The following is a 22,621-nucleotide window of genomic DNA, read 5'->3' as shown; positions in this document are numbered from 1 at the left end:
TCACTGATTCATTCACAGCTGACTCATAATGTCCAATTATATTCATGCAGGTGTGAAGTGAAGCCATCACAGCGTGCCAATTGTATTACTCCACTGATAGGCCAACGCTCCTTCTACCACTCCAGCCTCATACTTCAGTTTATTTAATTTAACAAAAAGTTAAGGCTCATGTATTTATCTGTAAAGCAGAGTCATCGTTGTTGCTTGGATTTTTTCAGAGCTCCCTCAAAGAAAACAGCCTTCATCTCCATTTCTATCTGCATGACCATTGCTTTAAATGGTCAATTTGTTGACATCTCTCTCACTGAACATTTGTCCCTGATTCAACGCAAAACCACCGCTTTACCAGCACAGCTAAACCCAAAGCAACACAGCAGACAGGATCATGGTAGCCCTGTGTGCAGTGGCATGGGGAATAGACTGACTGACTGACTGACTGACTGACTGACTGACTGACTGACTGACTGACTGACTGACAGAGTTTCAGTAAAACAGAAGGTGGCATTGCACCAAACAAAACCTTGGCAATACTGCACAGAAGCCCACAGACAATTTCAGATATCGGTGTTGTCACCAGAGGTGTCTGGAGATACTTTTTAGCCTGAGGCATGTTGATGTTGCCTTGAGTTTTAACAAGATAATGCAGTGCAAATGAATGTTGATCCATACAGAGTGACCAGAAAAACAGGCCACATGTGCTCTCGTCCTGCAACACTTAATGTCCAACACTGTGTACATATACCCAGCAATCCACAGGTTCCATCCAGCAAACAGACTGCACACCTGGTTGAACCCAAAATGAGAAACATATTATCATGATTTTACTTCTGGGTAACTGCAGTATTACATAGAGATGGAGCCTGTGCAGAGGAAAGGGAGATCATACATCTTTATCTGCGTCCACTTACAAAAGGTTATCTTTCATATTGCTCAAATGTTACCTGATAAATGTCCTGGTAACTCTCAATATTTCCACTGCGGGTGGCACATTTGTCATCGTTGAGATGGCGGGCAGAGTAGGGCACAGATGGGAACTCCTCCCTCACACTGGCGTTGACGTATGAGCTGTAGGTCGAAGCAGACGAGCACATGTGATTAATAACCCCCATGTGCCTGGATCTTAACCGGAGAGAGGCTGGACTCATGAGCAGGGCTGAGACCTAATGAGCTACAACCGATTTCACAGCAAAGTTACACAAACATAGAATCTGGAGGATTACAATGGATTTCACACTTCACAGGAAACAACCTGGAACGTTTCCTGCACCTATATCAGGCTGCCTGTTTCTATAAACCAGTACAGTAAATCAATGGATTAAAGTTGCATGTAAACAGCTTCATAAAAGGTTAATGATGACGTTTATGATTACAAAATACACAGTGGCACCCTTAGTGCTTAAATTGCAATTAAAGGAAGCTTAAATAATTGTTTAATTATGGAGATTTTCCCCTCTGGAGGATACTGAGGTCAATCACATCCCATTAGCCTGTCATTGCTGCATCTGCAGATTACAGCCCCTATCAAATCAACTGGTGGCTACATTAGAGGGTGGATGTGATGAAACAGGACTATGGTACATGTGCATGTTCATGTTCATCATCACACAATTCCATATTTCTGATTCATGATTGGTTAGTGGCAGCAGTGTATGGAATTAAGTTTTTCACTGAAAGATCTGCATTACAGAGGAGAGAGAGGAGGTGTGCACAGAAAACAAGCAAACGGTTGGTTGCTTATTCAAATCATTTTCAGGTTTTTATAGTGCAACATGCCTTTTTCAAAATTAAACTTCACTTTTGCATTCTGTGAAATCTGAACATAAGAAAGGAGGCAGCATGACAAGACTTGTGACAATGTTCTTGCTTATCAATTAATGAAATAGCCTGTGGTGTCATGGCTGCTTCCTGACATATTTCATCGCAGTAACATGATTTACATAGTGTTCTGAATGGGTTCAGTCAGTTAGTTTAGTTTAGTGGTTCAGAGAAGCTTGAGACAGACTGATGCATAATGAGATGATGAACTGAGATAAAATAAAGGGTAAGACATCCAATTTGTGAAATTTGGAGCTTTGACTTTGACATTCAACAAAAGTTTGTCAAAATCAAAATTTTCTACAAAACTTTAAGCCCCAGAATTTACATATGAAATTTCCAATCTAATAATATTCCATTGCAAATTTGAAAAAAAATATTTCTTTCCTATTTTGTCTCTTAAATCTACATTTCAGATTTTTTTTTTCCTGAATTTTAATCTAGCAAAGTACCATGGTTGCACCTACCAATACAAATGGATTTGCAAACAATAAAATTAAGCTGCAAAGCTACTGTCACCTTCAATTTAAGTATTTACAATTTAGTGACAGACACCTAGTCACTGAATCTGTCTGGTCTTTTACTCTCTGCAGGTGGACACTAAACAGAGGAAACAAGACATATCAATGCCGTTCTTGTATGAATCATTTATTCATCTAATAAATCTGTGTTTTTAACGTGCTGTGTCCTTCCTCTCTCTGAGGGTTTCCACACATTGTCTGTGCACTGTATAACTGTCCTGGCACAAAAATAAAATAAAAACCTCTGAAAGTTGGTACTGTAGGTGTAGCAGCAAGCTTCATCACCCCTATTTTAGAAAAAGACAGACTTACACCACTATGGTTCGTCTGAGGCTCACACACACAAAAACAGGAGCTTTTTCAGCCCTGGCTAAAACATGGACCGATACACATTTCCATTGTAAGGACCTGATGCATTATAGAAAACGATGGGCTGCTTTTACATGTGTCGTCAAACCACCAAAGTGGTGTAAAAGCGAATCAAACCAGAAAACATCTGGGCAGCCACTCACTACAGTAATTTGAAGTTTTCCCCCTCTTCAGAACTCTTCATAACAAACTTTAATTTAGCTCTGACTGACATGCAACCTGTACACATCCAGCACCGCTTACACCTAAAGAGCACAAAAACCAATTTGATTTCCAAGTCTTCAGATATGATGCTGAGGGAAGTTCATCCACCAGTGTTTACTCTCAATAATCACACAGATGGGGCCAGCCAGGGATTGTAAAGGTAGGCTAACCCAGTCCCAGCAATTTCCCACAGGCTGCAGTCTGTTAGGTTTGTTTGCCGTCTCTTCAGGACTGTGGGTTTGTGTGTTGACAGCCTACCATCTGCTGCAGAGACAATCTAGATCTCATATACCTTCCCCAGTCTGTATTTACTCTGCTGTTAGGACTTTAAGTTTGGGATTAAAGATAACACATATGTGTGGGGCTGTGACAGACAGAAAACATGACAAGAGTTATTTTAATAAAAATACTTTATTTAAACAAGAAGACGACATCTGACGACCATCACCTGAAATTCAGCCAAACAAGATAGAGAACATTGTAAAGAGAAGTTTTAGAGACTCCAAAATAGCACAGGTTTAGAGTCTACACTAATCAATACAATACAATACAATAAGCCTCGGAAACAATGCGTGGTACTCAGTCTTTTAGACTACAATACTGATCCGGTTGTTTTTAAGTTCCAATTGTGCCACAATAACTTCTAATAAACTGCCCCCATTTTCTTTTGTTTTTCCCAAAGGATATTCCAGAATAAGGATACAAGTGGTTCTGCTGGGCCACAGTATCAAACCTTGGTATCTTGAATACTTAAAGTGTAAACACAAATGTAAAAGAAAACACCATTAAAATTATATTAGGGTTGTTCTATACATACAGATGACAAACACTGTGACATACTGAAAAAAATAATACTCTTTTCATTGGTAACTTTTGGCACATCTACTGTCTTACTCACCTGTTGAGTTCATCGCTGCTTTGGACCTCTCTTGGTATCTGTGCTGTCTTGTTTTGGCCTTGCAGATCGGGCAAATTGCTGTGGATTTAGAGTTAAGGCTGTTGGCATTTTCATTAAACAGGTCAAAGTTTATCCTCACATGATGTAGGACCTCGTTTTCAGGCAAGAACATGAATGGTCCCGTTACTAAATTCCTACAATTATAAATGTATTTTCAACAACCGTATAACTTTCTTTCTATAAAAATAATGCATCAGGTGCACCACAGAAAATATACACCGAAACTGGCTTTCAGCACAGGTTGACAGACTGATCATTTATAAGCGCAGACTGATCATTTAAACTCATGTTTCACTCTCAGAGCTGTATGCAGCAGCTTTCAGCCACAGGGACCCTCTTCCCTGTGACACTGGCCACCTCATATGAACTCAAGGTCGCAGCTGTTTGCTCATAAATGCCAGAAGACAAAAATGGACCTTGTAAGACTTTGAGTCTCTTGCCTTCCTGAGGTTGGCTCACTTCGTCGGTGACAGCTACTGTCATTCACACAGATTGCTAAAATTGCTCATCCATGTGAGAGGTTAAAGAACAGGGGAGGGGCCGGACGTCTGAGGCTCTGTCACTGTACTGCTGTTTAAACTATATTTAGGAAAGAGAATCTTAACTGGGTCTTGCACAATGCAGAAAACACCTTCTGCTGGGACCTGCACAGTTGTCAAACCTGTTTTAATAAAATCTAAGAAATCCAGCCTCTGGTCTGATATCATTTTTCTGAAATAGCCATTTAATGTGTTTGCATTTATATAGTATTTTTTATTGGTAGTGTCAGAGTTCACCATTCCTGCACTGGTTTCAGATTGCCTACCTTCCTGTGAGAGATTGACAGGAAACGATGCATGCACACAATCTAGCAGTTTTATCTCATTGATACACAGTGTATCAAGACAAAGAGTGTTGTGCATCCAACATACAAAACCTAAAAATGTAAAAACCACCATAACCACCCTCCAGTTAGCAAAACACAGTCACATTTCAATACTCCAAGCCACCTCTTAAATGGCTGTATGGTGACTAAAGAACAATTCTATTTTAGTTTTGAACATAATCCAACACAGGAGTTGTTGGTGGATGAACTGCAGTCAGTGCTGCCACCTTGTCTACAGGCCAACACCTTCAAGTAACTTGCAGTGGAGACATTTCTGTTCATTCTTTAAACTCAAACACTCAATACGCCGTTGCCAAGCTAACTGGATATGGGGTGCACATTAAAACACCATCGAAATCAATAGCCTTGTTCCATTAGACAACGGAGTTCAAAAGTCCATGTGCAGTTATTGGTGTGAGATGAGGAAGAGCAGGTGGTGGTTCTGGGCTGCCAGAAATTAGTCCTCATCTTCCTGAAGGCACTGAGGGACAAAGCCAACCACACATCTGTGAAGGGAAGTGTCCATTTAATAAAGCTAATAAAGCATGCCATTTTATGTGTATTTAGTTATCTGCAATTCTGTGCAATGGCCAGTTCCAATTCTATTTTATCTCCATCACTTTTTCATCAGTATAATGTAAGTGCTAAAACTTGGTGGTAAGCATTTTCCGCATAAGACAGATCTCTCAGAAATTCTGCCAGTTTGGTTACATCTTCTGATAATTAACAATATTTTTACCAGTAAAAGAAGTGATATTTATAAACAGTTAGGTCTCCAACTGTACAAACCAAATAATCAAACCCCACCAAATAAACATAAAACCTGGTTTTCCACCACTTCTCATAAACCCTCATCCTTGTTTCATATTGTGAGAGGGAATGAAAGGATACAACGACGAGGGGTTTGTCATAAAGAACGTAGCCGTTGGTCTCCCGCAGGGCTTTCTCTGCACTCCGCTCACTGGGGAGTCCTACGAAGGCCTGGCCTTTCATCCGCCCCTCCTTCATTAACACAATGTCAAACCTGAGGGAAAAAGTAAAGCGGAGGCACATCATTATCACACTGAGTCAAAATCATATTGTGGCTGTTCAGTGTGTGGAACCATATAACTCAAGTGCAAATTCAAACCAACTCAGAACATAAATTCAGAAGTGCAGTCCCCACCTAGAAAGCTTGGGCAGTGTGATGGTTGACAGACTACACCAAGATAATTTTCAAAATGTTGTTTTTGTGTGACTTGCGTCCACACTAGTGTTTCCAGGTAGTTTCAGTAGAGACTTATCCCCAGAGTAAAACAGCTGAACAGAAAATAAGCTTTATCTCTTCTTCTTTGCCTTCTTTTCACTAGGCTGTTTCTGTTGTTTCTAAATGGAACAAATATGAAACAGTGATTAAATACTACGTGTTAACCAGCAGTCATTCACTGTTGGAGAAACAAAAAAACCTATATTCCATGATCATAATGTTATCTGACTACATATACAGGTGAATGACAGCAGCTGTGATGTGTATTCTGCTGATATTTACAATGGGATATCACAACAAAGGTAAGATGCCACATAAAGTCCTTGTTAACTTTGCTACCACACAGCCCCCAACCATCACTTTTATCAGCAAGAATAAAAGGTCTGGATGGAGGCTGGAACACAGAGGAAAATATACCCAGGTTAACATGGAGAGTTTAAAGATGCTCTCAAAGCTAATATTTAGATTTCATTGGGAAGAAATATAATTTTCCAGTACATTATAAGATATTATTACTGGACAAGAACAGTTTCAGCATTGTCAGGTAACATTAAATCTGGAAATGACTAAATCCAAAACTACTTTGCAACATCACTGTTGGAACAGGCCAGAGCAATAAGCAATGCAGCAGGTCTGTTTTTGCCTGCAGATGTGAGAGGACACTCAACAGTTGAAAACAGGGACATAAGGCATGTGAAGAGCAATTAGGAGGTTCCATCACATTTTTCCATTTAGACTGCTTACTGACCATATATGAAGATTTCAGTGTATCAGCTTTTACAGCATGAATGGTGGGAATTGTGTGATGCATTATTGTTAAGTTGTACTTCTTAATATTTCTTTTCTTTTTTTTTTTTCTCAATAAATTAAGTTAAATTTTATCCTTCACATTTGCTTGTTTTCCATACTGTATCAAAAACTGTGAGACAAAAACCTATTGAATCACACATTTGGCATATCATTGCAACTCTTTACCAAACTGCTCTGTAAGGTCTGCTGTTGTGTTTGGGTGACATGAAAACCTGCAGATTTAGGGGTCAAGATAGGATACTTGAAATCACACAGAGGTTAGGATTTCTAAGAGCATTTTAAAAGTATTTACTTGCATAGCATGTTTAATGATCAAAACATTAACTGTAGGAACGCTTAAACAAAAAAAGCCATAATTTAGACAGGCACGCTGTTTCTCTGGGAGATTTGCACCCTCTTCTTTATCACCTACACCTGAGTTCAGAGTCTGGCCGTCTACTCAACATAAGCTTGGTTTGATGACTCAGGTGGAATATTCATTTGAAGTACTGCTGATGCACCAACATAACGTATCCCTCATGATCTCTGCGTCAGGTTGGGTACTTATTAATAACACAACACACAGTCAGCATGAATTACTAACCCCTCTCAAGAGAAAGTGACAAATTGCTTAAGTCGAAAATAGCTCAAGAAGGGAAGATAGGATGAAGTGACATGCAAACCATGTCAAGAAGTAAAGTCAAGATGCAACTGTGACTCTGTGACTGTGCTGTTTACATACATGTTTCTCTCGGCTTCTAACAAAGGGTCGATGTATCTCCCGTAGATGTACTTCAGTTCCTGGAAGACAAATATAAGGCATATTGGGGAAAAATGAAATGAACACATTGTTGATGCTACTGTTTATGCAGGGAGCTCGTAGGATCTTGGGATTTACATCTCATTGCAAAATCTAACTTCAACGTTTAATAAACAGAATTCTGATGACATATAATGAATTTAAGCAATAAATAAAAAACTCCAGAATAAGCATTATTTCCAGTAAACCAAACACACACACACACACAGACACACACACACACAAGTGGGTCAAGTTCTATAAATGCACCTACTTTCTCTTCCACTTGCTTTGCAATATTCTTCACGTACAGTCTGCAGGTTGGCTCACCAGGTTCATAATTTTTAAACACAGACATCCTTTTCATCTCTGTTTTAAAGGAAAGAAGGAAAAAAGGAAGAAAAAAAAAGGAAAAAAAACTTGATACAAGTTGCATTTCAAAACCAGGTACAAAGGATCACAGAACTGCCTACAAGTCATTCCAACTCAGTATCATCCACTCAGTGTTTTATTTAAGACAGAGTGGACTGAAGAACCAGGCAAAGAGATGCACAGAAGCATTAAAGCAATAGTTATTCATCTCGGCCAGCCCATTCCTTTCAGCTGCTCTGTACTGTATTTGTGTGGAAAACGTGTGGAAAACATGTGTGTCTGCGGAAGGAAGAACAAATACCAACACTGCACATAACTCTTGCTCACCAACAACACAACTGTGGTTGACTGAAATTGCAAATGTGGAGGTTTCATTATTCAGGGAAATTTGGATTTTCTCATGAACTGGCAGCTTGATGCTTCTCCAGGTTATTTTGATTGTTAGATTTACATTTTAGAAACATGACTCTAATGTGAACTCAGGTGGTGAAAGGTTTCAGAGATGGAATTTAAAAACCAAAGCACCAATTAAACCATTTGTTTTCACACATGTAATCGTAATTGCAAATACCTATTAATTCTTTTCTAACATGTAGTAAATATTAATGGATGTGTAAATATTAATCATTGATTGTTGCACCTAAAAGATCTTTTAATGTTTGTATCACTGAAATGCCAATGACTTTAACATGCTTAAACATGCAACCAAACTTTAAAAGTTGGTATTGGAAACTTGTTAAACTTGTTAGCAAACAGTTGCTTAATTACATATCCAGCAGACTCCAAACAACTTTAGCATTCATGTTAATGTATTCTGTTTCTGGTCACCTAAAAAATGTAAATCGATTAATCCCTCTCCTTTTAGTCTTGTTTTAGTCGTCATCATCTCCTATTTGAATGCAAGACTGAAAATGCAAAGACAGGTTTTTATCTCGATCAGCCTTTCTCAGAGAGTCTGCAAGTAGATTTGTTAACACATCATCTTTGAAATTTTGTGTCCAAGTTACCTGACATAACAATTACAACAGGCAACAACTTAATGCAGGTGGTTAAAAATTAAACTCTGTCCCAGCTTCTGCTACTGAGATAGTAGGCCCTATAGTTTTTGGGGATGTTTGGGGAGTGGTTTGGCTTTAAAGGGATAGTTTGGGTTATTTGACCTAGAGTTGTGTGAGGTAGTCATGCTTCGTCAATGTACTGTGTTACGCCGCTGTTATTTCTGCTGGCCCCCGTGCACAGCTACACATCGCTCTGCTAGTGTAACGGTTCTCCTGGCCGCCTCTCAAAACTGGCAGCGTGCTGATAAGAAACTACTGCAGGTAATACACTGGCTGTGCATGACTACCTCATACAAACCCAGGTCATCTAGAGTAAGTTGAGAATTAATTCAATTAATTAATCCTTTTTTGGGATTTTTTTTGTAATGTCCATCTGCATGGAACCAGTTTCTTTTGAGGTTTATATTATTTGGCCTGTTAGTGGATATCAAGGAGGCTGAAACATTTACAGACACAGCGGATTCTGATGACACTGTGTCAAGACAAATGCTCCTGTTAGGTTTACATTTATTTCTCTCTGAACATGGTCTGTAGTAATAATCCATGACTGTTTTGAGGGTTGGTGACACCACGGGTGACAGGTGGTCATTGCTTTGATGTTCTCCACTCAAAGTTGGGAAAATACTAATAAAGACACTGGAGATAGGCAGCAGCTGATTACCAACAGAATCTACCATTCTGAAAGACAAACGGCTATTCCCCATCTCTGCTCAGTCCTTATTGTGATTTTAAATACCAGAAAGCTAATGCTGATGTTAAATGTTTAGTACCAGCTCCTCTTCCTCCGGGGGATCTATCACTTTCCTTTTTCAAGTCTGATGCCCCTCAGTGCTCACACTAACTGCCAAATGTTTCCAATATGCATTTCAAACAAACCACTGTTGCTGCTTCCATTCTTCTTACATCACTTCTACACAGAGGACAGGGAATAAGGATGTTACAGCTGTTTAAAGCGGAAAATGCCAAAAAGCATTTGCTTTCATGAAAAAGTGAACGTTATCACGATAAGCTCTTCGGTAACCTGAAACTTGAAGTGTTGACTAACAGTGTTTATTTGTTTTGAAAACTTCTAAGATCTAGTTTTTTTGATTTTCCTGTCTCTGATCACCAGTTCATGCACAGTTTTGTTCATGTTCAAGCTGAGGACCTTCCTTGCGGTGAGATGACAGTGCTAACCACTGAGCCACTGTGCTGTCCGTACAGGTTATACTTACCATCTCTTGAGAGACGTCCTTTCTCCAGCTCCTTTCTGGAGATGACGCCTGAGGTGAGATCCTGCTCGTTGTCGCTGTGCTCCTCTTGCTGTTGGGACTCCTGGGTGCTGGGGTAGAGCTTCCCAAAACCTTCAGCGACTTCCCTCTCATCAATGAGAGAGGGAGCAGCCTCCTTCTCATCCACTTCTGAGGGGTCATAGAAGATGTTAAAGAACCAATTAGTAACACACCGAACACTATTCCCAGCAGTTATAATGCATTTTATTTTAAGTGCTGCTGAGCTAGCTTTAGTGGGAAATCAGCTGAGTTGCTTGATCAGGATGAGGACACTACCTCTGACACGAATACAGATGGAACTTTTCAAAGTTTCTAACAATAGCAGATGGTGAAATAATCACTTCCACAATGTTTATCCTCTTCAGTAAACAAAACAAGCTCAGGATGGTAGAGTGGAAGCAAATCCTCTTGGTCATAATTAGTTTAACACATTGATGTTTAACATTTCTAAACATGGAATCATTATAAACTGAGCTGCAAATGATGACGTCTTCATCAGTTTAATGGAATAAATACAGAAATAATGTTAAAAAAGTGAGACTTGACTGCAGAAATAATTGAAAGAAGATGGTCTCAAGAGTGAGCTATGAGCACAGACAGTCTATGTCAAATAAAGAACTGTAATCAAATCAAATCCATCCCTGTTTTACAAACACAAGTTTGAAAGGCAGTGAGAGGGATAACTCTGGCAGACTTTGAGGAGTGCATGCATGCGCACATACACGTCGTAGATGGAATTACTAAGAGCAGTGAGCCTGTACAAATCCGAGGAGGGAAAAAAAAGCTTGTCATTCACATAAGGTGTATGTGTGTGTGCACTGGAGCAAGAATTGTTGGGGAGCTTTTCTGATACACTCTCAGCAGAGAACTAGATCACTGCTTTCAAAATTATCCTCCTCCTTATCTGTCCCCCACCTCCCCTTTTCATTTAAATAGCTTGTTTATCGGATCCCACACCCCCACTTCCCCAAAACAAGACTAATCCAAAAAGCCACCTGTCATAGTTTATCTTTCCCCTGCCTTCAGGAAATCTTTTGTGTTTGACTTTGAGATCTATTTTACTGCTCAGGGGCTTGCCAGGGACTGAAGTTGTAGTTAGAGAGAAGGGAGATAAGGTGACCAGGGAACAGCACAGCTGACAAGTAACACAGGCTGTACCCCCAATGACATTTCCTCATACTGATAATGGTAAAACCTTTTTGGTGCAAGTTTCTGCTGTGATATGCTGCTGTGTAACACTCAGCTCTGACTTCACCCTGCTTGTGTCAATAGAACTATCAAACCACCTCCTGCTTCAACGTGACAATAAGCATGATTTATAATAACAATCAAGTTCTTACAGTGGCAGAGAACTGTTTAGATGGATTCCTCCATTATATTTGTAGATTATAGTATTGGTTTGATTTATTGTGACAGGCCAATTGTAAAAGTAGCATTTTTGTTATATCTGTCACTCAAAACAACTAAATTTGCTCCACAGACACATCTCGTTAGTGGCTGGCATGTTTGCAGATAGAGGGTGTTAGTATAACTTAGAATATATCTTGACAAAGACTACACTGATCCTATATCTCATTGACACATTCAGTGCCCGTATTTATGAAGACAGATGCTGATGCAGATTGGTGCTTCAAAATTCCTCCTAGTAAAGTTAACCTCTGGCTAAAAATACTCCAGCCTCAGAGTGGAACTTGAGAATCCTTAATGAAGCTTCCTACAGTTATTTCTAATTAGGAGAGAGATTGCTCCTAGGAGAGAGCGTGACGTTGCTGTTTTACAACACTCTCAGTTGCAAAGTATAAATTAGGACCATTTGTATGCTCGTGATGCTCCTGACAGTAGTGGATTGGAATATCAGATAATGATGAAATTAAACAAGCAGAAAACAAACATTTTCTATTGTGTAGGCATTACATTAGGCCATTAGAGTGGCCATTTACTTTAGCTTGTAAGGAAACACTGGCCAGTAACTTGTAAGCCATATTTAATCACAATATTTTACAATGCCTATGATAGACTATGCCGCAATCTTGTATGAATTGCACAAGACTGTGGGCTGTGGAGCAGCTCTCTCTCACTAAAAATAAGGAATGTTCTCTTCTAATGTCCAAAGAGGAAATTGTCACTTCCTGAACATCTTGTTTTTGCTGCCCTCCAGTGGTTTAAGTACAGGCGGACTCCATAGCCCAGTGACATCACTGCTGGGTGTGGTCATAGGTTTAACAGAGCACACTTCTGACCACACCCTGTGTCCTTTTGGTGGGTAAAGTTATTTATTACTGTAATATAACCCAGTGTCAGAAATTGATCAATACTTAGCAACAATACACATATTATGTATAAAATGTAGCTCCTCCATTGGTAATTCTTAGATAAAGAAATGATGGAATAATTAAATTAACGAACCCACCACTGCTTGAATGCAGCTTGTTTTTACAAAACAAAACAAAATAAGATAAAATAAAAATAAGAACAAGCTGATGGTCAACAATTAGCTTTCTCCCCTCCAACAGAACACGCACATGTCCCTGCCTCTCCAGGCATCTCCTACCAAGTTAGGATTAGCACTAAAATAATTGGTTGATTAATTATTTTGATAACTGCTTAATCCTTTAAGACTCAATTCAAGTTAAATACAAAACATTCTCCATTTAAAGCCTCTCCGAAGTTGAGTGGTTGCTTTTATCTGTTTTCTACCCCTATAAATTCACTGTAAACTTGGTTAAACAAAACAAGAAATTCAAAGGCATATACTTGGGCTATGGAAAATTGTGATGGGCCCTTTTCACTACCACGAAATAGTAATCGAAAGGCTACATGATAAATAGACTAACAATCAATTGCAGGAAGTGAGTCAATGGGAGCCCTTACCTCTGCCGTCATCAGACTGTGCCACTGTAACTGGCCCTCGTCCTTCCACCATTGAGGCTACCTCTGGAACCGAAATGTGGAATTCAATTTTCTTTGGCCCGGCAGGGTGGGGCTGCTCAAACACATCACAGGGCTGCAGCACTGGAGCACTAAGGACAGGAGAGACAATCAGCACTCCCCTCAACAGCATCCTCTAAAGAGGAACCACAATAAACCTGGCTCCTGAGCGGCTTATGATTTGGGATATCTTGTTCATGTCAACGGGAGATATTTCCCAGCCCACAAACTCGTGTTTGTGGCCAGGAGATACTGAGGTGTGTGTGTATTTATAGTTCAGAAACAGAGTTTGTGGTCCGTCATTAAGGGAGGGTGTGCGTGTTTGGTACTGAAACAATAAGTCTCAAAGTCACACAAGGCTGTCTTTATGAGGAAGACTTATTGTCTGGAGGTTTTTGTCCTCCTTTTTTAGCTGCCTATGAATGCTGTCTCAAGATGAGCAATGCGTGAGGACTGTGACATGCATGAGTGCCTTTGGTGTACCTCTGAGAGTCTGGTTTGGGAGCATAGAGTAGATCCTTGATCTTGGGCTTCTTTCTCTTTGAAGCTGTTTTTGGTCTCATGGGTCTCTTGCATGCTTGGTTGACCAGGCCTATCAGACGAACAATCCTGAAATAAAGCAAGCATGGGGAATAAGGGAAAAATTTCTACCATGGATGACAAAAAAAAAAAACTGCCCACTCGTTGGAATTTAAAAACATTTCCCTTCAAGCCATTTGTGTTTCCAACAACATTATTACTGATGAATGATACATGAACATGCTGGCTCAACTGGTAGTGGCTGTATGATGCAGATCAATATGAGAGTCAATTCCATTGCCTGGAGAAATATCTATACAGAGTTGAGTCCTCTCCACTGTGAGTGATAATCTGCTCCTTACCTCTCCTTGTCTTCGTCATCTCCACTCTCATACTCCGACTCTTCTTCACTGGACAGCTCCATCGCCTCCTCTGGTAAAGGGGGGTAGTCAGGAGGGAAGGGAGGGGGCATGGGGATGGGTGGCGCAGGTGGCAGGAGCTCAAACTAGAGCAAACAACACAAGATGGCTTACCTTACAAATACCTCAGTGTTCAAATGATTTCATGTGCGTCTTTCCCTAGTAAGCCCTGGACAAAACTGGGATTCACTTATGATCACAGTAGGGATGATTGATGTTATGCTATCTTGTTATGGATATGAACACCTCAAATAAGACACCAGAAAAGTGTAAAATATGGGACCTTTAATATGGTCATTTTACTCTCATGTAAAAAAAATGCATCTTCACCTTTAAAAAAGTTGGAAGCAGAACATTTAATGATCAACTTATCAACCAGTCATTTCAGCTCTAACACTTCAGAATCGATTCATTTAAAATTCTGCAAGAAAACAAACTTGTCCAATGTCTTCCTTGAGTACTCAGGCTTGCCTTGAAAATGGAACAATAGTGCTCTACTCTTGAACCATCATCACACTTAGAAGATATAGCTCTCATTTTTCAAACTCTCATTTTATAGAAGATGTATAATAAAATGGCAAAACACTGAATTGAAAAGCTTCAGGTCCTTTGTAATGTAAGTGCCTTGCTTCCCACCAACACTGATTTTTCAACGTGTTGTTTGAGCTTCACTGTGCAGAATGACCTATGTGCTGAGTTATATACTAGAAGGCTGTTTTCACTTTGATCTGCTGAAGGTGGAATTTTTATCTGTTCATGCTCATACAAGCCACATCTTGTGACATTACAACTAGTTTGGAAACCATTTATGATCCAACATGCAGCTTACACAGGTGTAAGAATGGACTTTTCAGGGAAGTAGTCAGTGTCAAACATCTTGTATCCAGCAGTTAAACGTTTGGTTCGGAAAATATTTGTAAATTCATAGATTCTATATTTTTCAATGATCAATGAAGGAGTAAGTGCAATTTTAAGTAATTTAAATAATTAATTAATCATTTTTGTGGAAAAAAACACATAATTCCAACATACAGTATTCTCATGTATCTTAAAACATGTCTGAAGTGGATTTTTTAACATGAAATACTGGCCACCTTATAACAACACAGGTCTTCTTGTTAAATGTCAAATAACCTCTGTCTAAACCATCAGCCTGCTCTTCATCATTCAACAGTCATCAATATGAGCTTACCATGGGTGGTCTGGCAGTGACTGGGCCAAATGGACATGGTAAATTCATCTTGTTCATCAGATGAAGTACCTGTGTAATTGAAGATATGAGTATTAGAACAGTGACAGTTGCATCTAGAAAGTCATACCTGGAGCAGGGTGGAAGCTGGTAATATAAATATACTGCTGCTCTCAAACAGGCAGCCTGTAACCTGGACTCCATATGTAAAACAGATTGCAAGGCTTCTGCATTTTCATTTAGAATACCAGGATCAAGGTGAGATTGAGGCTGAAGTGAGATACCAGTGGTGAGGCTGAGCATAAACGGAGTTTCTCTGCAACACACTAGCACCACCAAGATGCTACCACTGGAAGTAGCACTAATGAACATCCAGGCAGCGCGGCTCCCAGGGAAATGTTAAACCCATAACTCATGCCTCCCACTTATGGTTTATTATTAATACTTGGTTCCCAAATTGAAATTTAAAAGGCAAATGTTTGCTGTTTGATCTTTAAGAGGTTGGATGCAGTTCAAAAACCTCTGGGACACTTATTCCAGAATCTTATTTCCATTTTACAATATGAATCTGAAGGCTAGAAATCTGTCAAATTAGCATTTATTACACAAATTCCAACTTTCCAAAAAAGGCAACTAAGAATACAGGGGAAGATTGAAAAGACACACAACTAGAAATGCATACACACAATGACCAACATCTGCATATCAAAGACGTGCTGGTACTGGATGAAAAATAAAATGTTTTGCGAGAAGCAGTAGTTACTCACTTGAACATAAAACTTTGGCACACTCATGAGGGCATGCGTTATATTGGTCAGAATGCCATTAGAAGGTGGTGGGTATAAATATTTCAAAGTGGGATTCGATTGAAATTTCAACCTGTGGAAGAGAGAGAGTGAGAGGAAAGACAGAATTACTTAAAAGGAAACCCTGCAGCTGCAATTCGCTGCCTTAAATACAATACTCCCTTCACTTAACTCACAAAATATGTCAAAATAACAGAGACTCATGAATATGTGGCCCAGCCGCTGAGCTTTAGCTAGGTAACTTATTCTTTATGACAAGCACTCAGCCAACAAAATGTAAAATCCAGCCATTAAGGGACATTGGGACCAGCTTGCCACGTCAGCACCATGGCCTGTCCACGTGTAATAGTAACTTTTATAAAGGCAAGAATCAGCACAGCATGAGAGAATAAATCTTAATCTACTCAGGCCTGGTAAGCAAAGACTTGGTGGTGGGGGTACAGAGTATATTACTTTGTCTGTTAGCTGCCAGCCCTGCTGAGACTGAAGTAATGCAATTAGTCAGAGTTCAGTTAGTTAAATGTTATCAATTTCATTTAATGTGTGCCTCCTTTTTGATTTTATTTTGTAACTCTGGATTGGAGTCATGGCTGTCCAAAAAGCTGCATAATAATAATGAGAAATTTGTAATAAAAAATGAATAAATAAAGCAAATACAAGAATTTCCTTTTTTTTTTTTTAAACTGTCATGGTATTGAATTGTGTCATAGTGCCACTCTCAGAGTATGTATCCAATTCAACATTCTGGTGTGAGAAATTACATTTTATATGGTACAGTGTTTTAAAATAAAATGTGCAGTTATGGTAGTTATATCCCAGTCTGTCAGGCAGCTCCTCCATTCTGTTTATCTAATCAGCTGGACTTCTTTATGATAATGATTGTTGAAATGATTTTTGCATGAATTTGATGATCTACCTTCTGCTTCACCTGTCAAATTTTTAAATCACTGGATGAACTACACTCCTGTCCTATTATTCCTTTATTAACAAAGTCTCAATTAATTTTCCAGAAACTTCGTATGTTTTTACATCAAATTTTGTGATGTAAAATTAGAGACTATAATAGAGGATTTCATCCATATCGCCGATCCACAAATAAGTTTCACTAGTAACACTAGCAGTGGCTCTGATTGAACTGCTTGCGGCTTCAATTGTTGGCTGCTTGCTGACAGCGATGCTGGATGACCTCAACAGATGGTTGGATACAGTAGCCGTGTTCCTGCAGTATCTCAGTGCAGTTTTTCAAAGTTTACACACTGCAGATTGAAACAAGAAATCCCTTTTTTTCTTTCAGAGGCCAAAGATTTTCTCTTGCAGATCAATGGAGTGAAGTCTGCGTAATTTATAACTGATACATTAATGCAATGAGTTCTGGAGCTCATCAGCAACAGTGTTACAATTACACCGCGTCATTTCTTTTTTTGTTCAATTCCATCGAAATCGACATCGCTGCAGTATTTCAGCAGAATTCTCAACTGCAATACACCATAAATAGAACAAAATAATTATTTGCATACACCTATATGAATCCCAAACAGGATATTTCATCTGCATTTATTCACATTAAGAGCTTCACATAAATAATCAGTTCAGTATAGATCCATGCTACAAATACATTATCAAGCAAACTGCAGCATATCAGCATATCACAGCAAGAGAATAATACGGGCTCTAATATTGAGCCATCATTTACCAACTAACACATTTCCACACATAACATTGTATTAGGACATTAGATTTTATAACATTAGAACATGATGCTCTGTAATATGAGGGGAGGGAGAGTGGGGTGCAGTATCTGCAGCAGCCTAGACTGTCAGTATTGAAGCAAGAGGTATCAAAGACCACCTGGTCCCACCAAATGGCAGGACAGACGGCATGTCAGATGATCAGTGGCGGCCTGACCATCTAATTGGACACAATGCTGTTGACTATTCTGACTGCAGCTCTCAGATTCTCATCCAGGTTAACCGTCAGCTGGCCTCTAGGCAGCCTCTCTACACAACTAAACTGACAACACTTTGACCAGGTTTGGAAAGTATGTGTCACACGTGCATATTTAATAGGATGAGGAAGTATTTGAGTGGGTAATGGCTTAGACCAGTGGTCACCAAGAGTCATAGGGAACCGCTTGTTACCAAACTGTGGAATGTAATTTAACCTCTATTTTTACCACACAAGGCAGGGCGACAACACATATTTAGATTTCTACAGAGTAATGCACTAGAGAATGACATAGTAACACACTGTTTGTATATAACTGATGTATAAAAGTGTCTAAATTTCTCAAACTGAGTGTGGGAAGTGATCTTACAGATTTATCAGGCAAAAAACAAAACAAAACAAACGTAGATAGCTTCACGGCTCATTTGAGAAATTAGGTTCAAATAAAAACATAAACCAAAATTTACTAATATCAAAACCAAATCTATACCAAAAACTGTATAATGACATATTCAACACTTACCCAAGGCTTGGTGCAACGCCAGTCTCTATGAGAGGAATATTTGTCTGTTGGGTCTCCTGCTTCTTCTTCTCTTCTTTAACACGTTTACCACTGTAAAAAAAGAGAGAGAATTTGTTGAGCTCTGTTGTGCTTACATGATGTTCAGACTAGGGATGCTCATTTCGAATTTTTTTTACGCCCCATAGCCGACACTCGTTAACTGACAAAATTAAAATGTACTATTTAGAACAGACAAGTGTCTGTAAACAAAACACATATTGAATCTTCCAGCGCTGTGTATAACCAGCATAATAGCCTCTACTGTGTAGGAAAATATTATACAACTTATAAATAAATAAATAGCAAATAGTAGCCAGACTTTCTAATGAACAAAAACAGATTAACAAAAACAAAAACACATATTGAATCCTCAAGAGCCGAGAGCACAGTAACGAGAACCGCCTCCTCCTCCTCCGCTCTCAGCTGATAATGATCAGAAGCAGCCAACAGGTTAACAAAATGGAAACTTGCAGTTGCATTTTTCAGACCTCAAATAAAATAAACAGGCTTAGTCTACCTCAGTCCTCAGCATAGGACAGAAACATGTCCACATACTGTGCGGTTATTCTGGTGCGCAGTCTGCAAGACCTACAGTGGTGAATACCCGCTAAGATGGTACTGATGTGCCATGATATTTTAACTGTTTAATTTATAGTATTAATCGGGCTTAATTCTTATTGTCGGTTAACGGCTAAGCAGTTAATTATGAACAACACAATTTCAGACCACTACAATACGGGCAAATGTTTGGCTCCAACTCACAGGGTTATGTGAGTTTAACAGCCCATATATTTAAGTGAAAAACTAATGAATCTGATGTTACAGTTTGTGCAGATCAACAGTTTCTTAATTCACATGATTCAAGCAACGTACCTGTCTGAGACTGGTGGATCCTTTAATACTGTCACATGATCTTGGCCTTTAGCAAACTCTGCAACTAGCGTATGATCAAGAATCTCCAACTGATGGAGCCTGGTAAGAGCCTGAAGGAGATGTAACACCATAAAGGGCAGATTAAGGGAAAATGACATCATGTCTACATTACAATGAGCTTCTTTCAAAAAGACTATACATACACGGCTTGCTGAAACTTTATCTAATTGCATACACTGTAGAAAAAAACTCACATTTGCTGCTGACTTCTCACTTCTAAAGGTTGCAAAGGCTGTATGTTTCTGTGGAAAGTGAAATTATTATGTTATAAACCTCAGAATGGACAGTAAATCCATCGAATTTCACAATGTAAAGACACTGACAAGGTGGCAGTGAAGCCCAACGTACCAGACGACCTGTGCTCGAGAAGACCCTGACTGATTCAGCTCCAAAATACTTCAGGAGGTCCTCCTTCTCGTCCTGGCTGAGCTCAGCTGGTAAGTGGCGGATGAGCAGTGTTTTACTGCAGTTTGTTTGGACCAGGTCCTCATTCTTGTCCATTTCACTGTGGGGCAGCAGACAATGTTACCTCTCACACTTGAATGTGTCTAAAACCATGGCCAACAACAGAATCCCATATAAATGTAGATAGGGTTGCAATTAATAATTATTTTCACTACCAATTAATCTGCTGATCATTTTCAGCAATAGACGGTTCTTCATTTAGTCTATAAAATGCCAAAAAGTGGTGAAAAACAACCATCACAATAAGTGACCACACAATTTGTCCAGCCAACAGTACAAAGCCTCAAAATACTAAATTTACTATCATACAGTATATGGAAAACAAGATCTCTGAATCCTCATATTTAAGAAACCTGTAGCAACAAATGTTTGCTATTTCTGCTTGGAGAATTCCTGAAATGATCATTTCATTCAACCCAGAATAGGTAAGCCTACTGATTGATCTACTAATCGATTAATTGACCAATGGCTAAAGTTCTATATGTGATGCTACGAAACGGTCAAGCAACAAATACTCTCACTGTGAACTGTTCTTAACACTGTCAGAGATGTGTTTATTATGCTGTACATTGCCATGTATTTCTAACATAGTTTGTCGTCGATATAAACCATGTGGCAATGCTAATAGTATTAGTATTGAAAGTAAAGATGGATGGTAAATCTGTTCCATTGTTAAACGAACGCTGCCGAGTGAAACAACCAGCCCTGGTAATTTCTTAAATAGCCCCTGCCACGATCTATCAGATTTGTATGTCTTCCGACAGGTGAGGCAGAGTTTAATATCCATTTCTTTGAATGAGGAACCGTAGCAAACTGCACAAGGCTAGCTCCAGCCTTAGCTCAGTGCTAGTCCTACACGTAAATTCATGACTTGTCTTAACCGTTTTATTCGTCTGTTGCCAGCTCTAGACTGAGCCAAAGCAAATCCGTTATATGCAGCTAATAGTAGCAAACAAATAACTGTTTAAGCAAAGATTAAAAGCTCAATTAATGTATTCAATATCATACCTCCCTCCAACAGCAGCAGCAGAAGCAGCCGGTAAACAAACACTGCCGCCCGCCTCTTCCTCTTCTAACAGAGACAAACATCAACGAGCTTTACCGCCACCTGCTGGACTGGAGCAGAGAAAGTTTTATTTTTTTTATTTTTTGGAGGTCGTTTTAGATTATTATACCAAAAATCACTGAACCCACATCTTTGAAACTCGGATCCTGCATTTTGGATTCTGTAATCCAGGTAATATGTGAAAATAATGTTCACTTTTTCATAAAACCATGATAGCCACTTTGGGCCCCGAACATGTCCAGAAATGGAACCATTGCTTGTGGTGGCATGGATCCATGATTGGCTGCCATAGCGGTCATTTTAATTTCTGGCATAATCGAATTATTTATTACACCATATCTCCTGATCTAAATATGATAACACAGAAAGCTTTGATGATGAAGGATTAAAATGGTACCATACATCATCATGAATTCCATGACATTGTGAGAAGGAAATTACAGTATCTGAGAACTGATAGGCTGGACCTTATCCTACCAGGTCTGTTACATGAATGTTGTGTAGTTTTACAAGCGTATTCCTTTTGTTCATTGACCCTGACAATACAGTGACTGCAAAGAGTAGAATGATGTTCTATATGACCTTAAAAACTTTGCTTAAAAAGAAATTCATCTAACACTAAGATTTACTTGAAAAGTTAATTAATTTCAGAAACACATTGTTTATTCTTGCAGCCTTTCTTGCAACCACAAGAGTTCAAGAGTGGACTGACTTTCCTGTGAAAAAATTGACCACAGTCATCTACAATCACTTGGGTCCAGCAACCCCAGTCTGTTGGAGATGGCATATTTGGCCTTTGGTAGAGCCACGAAGGCTTATGTTGCCATGTCATCCACATTGCAGATATCCCATGCTGTCATCTCGCTGCTGTTTGCAAATACAGATACTGTGCCAATGCCACTGAAGGCAAGGAACACAGGTAGGGCCTTGAATTTGTCAGGATCTTGAGACTTGGCAATCTCATGGGAAGGTATCTGAAGGCCTTGCTAGATCCAAAGTCACCCATCTCTGACACGTAATGGACCACAAATGTTGGTTATATGTTGTCAACCTCTCATATGCTGTGATTTCCTTCTCACAACATCACTGAATTCACTATTCACCTGAACAGTTTATGATGTCATCATTGCAATCCTTGTCCATCAAAACGTAGACATCATCTTTGCTGTGTTATCATATTTGGTTCAGGAGCTATCATGCAAAATACATAATTCAGTGAAGGCGGAAAGAAAATGGTCACCATGGCTGCCACAAAGTATTTTTGCCAGGAACAGTTGACAGTTGATTTGAGCGTATTTAGAATCATGTGTTTTCATTACACTCGAGTGGCCACAGTCAGAGACTGCAACAGAGTGAATTGGTTATATTTTGCATCAGTGCAGATAATGAGTACTTACGAAATACAGAGACCAAACTGAAACAAACTGAAACAAACAGAAACCGACGGAATTCACCTTTACATTATTATGATAATTATTCTCTAGTGGTCACAAGCTAAAACGCCATACTCTTTAGTGGGAATT

General features: G+C 39.3%; 1 protein-coding gene across 3 annotated transcripts; it reads right to left on the bottom strand.

The window, feature by feature from the left end:
* Positions 1 to 1,007: 1,007 nt before the first annotated feature.
* Positions 1,008 to 21,082, bottom strand: rnpc3 (RNA binding region (RNP1, RRM) containing 3). 3 transcript variants are annotated; one of them, XM_022754099.1, is made up of 17 exons: positions 21,041 to 21,082; positions 19,916 to 20,072; positions 19,762 to 19,809; positions 19,508 to 19,617; positions 18,596 to 18,685; positions 16,090 to 16,201; positions 15,326 to 15,394; positions 14,077 to 14,219; positions 13,679 to 13,804; positions 13,139 to 13,287; positions 10,211 to 10,396; positions 7,841 to 7,935; positions 7,510 to 7,568; positions 5,624 to 5,756; positions 3,808 to 3,885; positions 3,320 to 3,357; positions 1,008 to 1,065 (listed from the first exon to the last, which is right to left on the bottom strand). In XM_022754099.1, the coding sequence occupies exons 2-15, from the start codon at positions 20,066 to 20,068 to the stop codon at positions 3,817 to 3,819; spliced, it is 1,542 nt and encodes a 513-aa protein (XP_022609820.1). In that variant the 5' UTR covers positions 20,069 to 20,072; positions 21,041 to 21,082; the 3' UTR covers positions 1,008 to 1,065; positions 3,320 to 3,357; positions 3,808 to 3,816. The 3 variants fall into 3 exon arrangements, with proteins under 3 accessions (XP_022609820.1, XP_022609819.1, XP_022609821.1); XM_022754098.1 differs by lacking the exon at positions 1,008 to 1,065 and having other exon boundaries at positions 3,302 to 3,357; XM_022754100.1 differs by lacking the exons at positions 1,008 to 1,065; positions 3,320 to 3,357 and adding an exon at positions 3,364 to 3,658.
* Between the last annotated feature and the right edge of the window lie 1,539 nt (positions 21,083 to 22,621).

Source organism: Seriola dumerili, unplaced genomic scaffold, assembly GCF_002260705.1.
Source record: "Seriola dumerili isolate Sdu_G_001 unplaced genomic scaffold, Sdu_1.0 BDQW01000216.1, whole genome shotgun sequence".
In the NCBI taxonomy this organism is placed as follows: domain Eukaryota; kingdom Metazoa; phylum Chordata; class Actinopteri; order Carangiformes; family Carangidae; genus Seriola; species Seriola dumerili.
Note: the sequence above shows the minus strand (reverse complement) of the source record. Positions and strands in the feature narration are given on the sequence as shown.

Bases quoted from the DNA above. Each gene is read 5' to 3' on its own strand.
- rnpc3 (XM_022754099.1), bottom strand. From the start codon at position 20,068: ATGGACAAGAATGAGGACCTGGTCCAAACAAACTGCAGTAAAACACTG. The intron at 15,395-16,089 runs GTGAGTAACTAC...TCAATTACACAG, and splicing joins TGCCAAAGTTTTATGTTCAA to GTACTTCATCTGATGAACAA. The intron at 7,936-10,210 runs GTAAGTATAACC...CCTTTAAAACAG, and splicing joins AGGACGTCTCTCAAGAGATG to AGATGAAAAGGATGTCTGTG.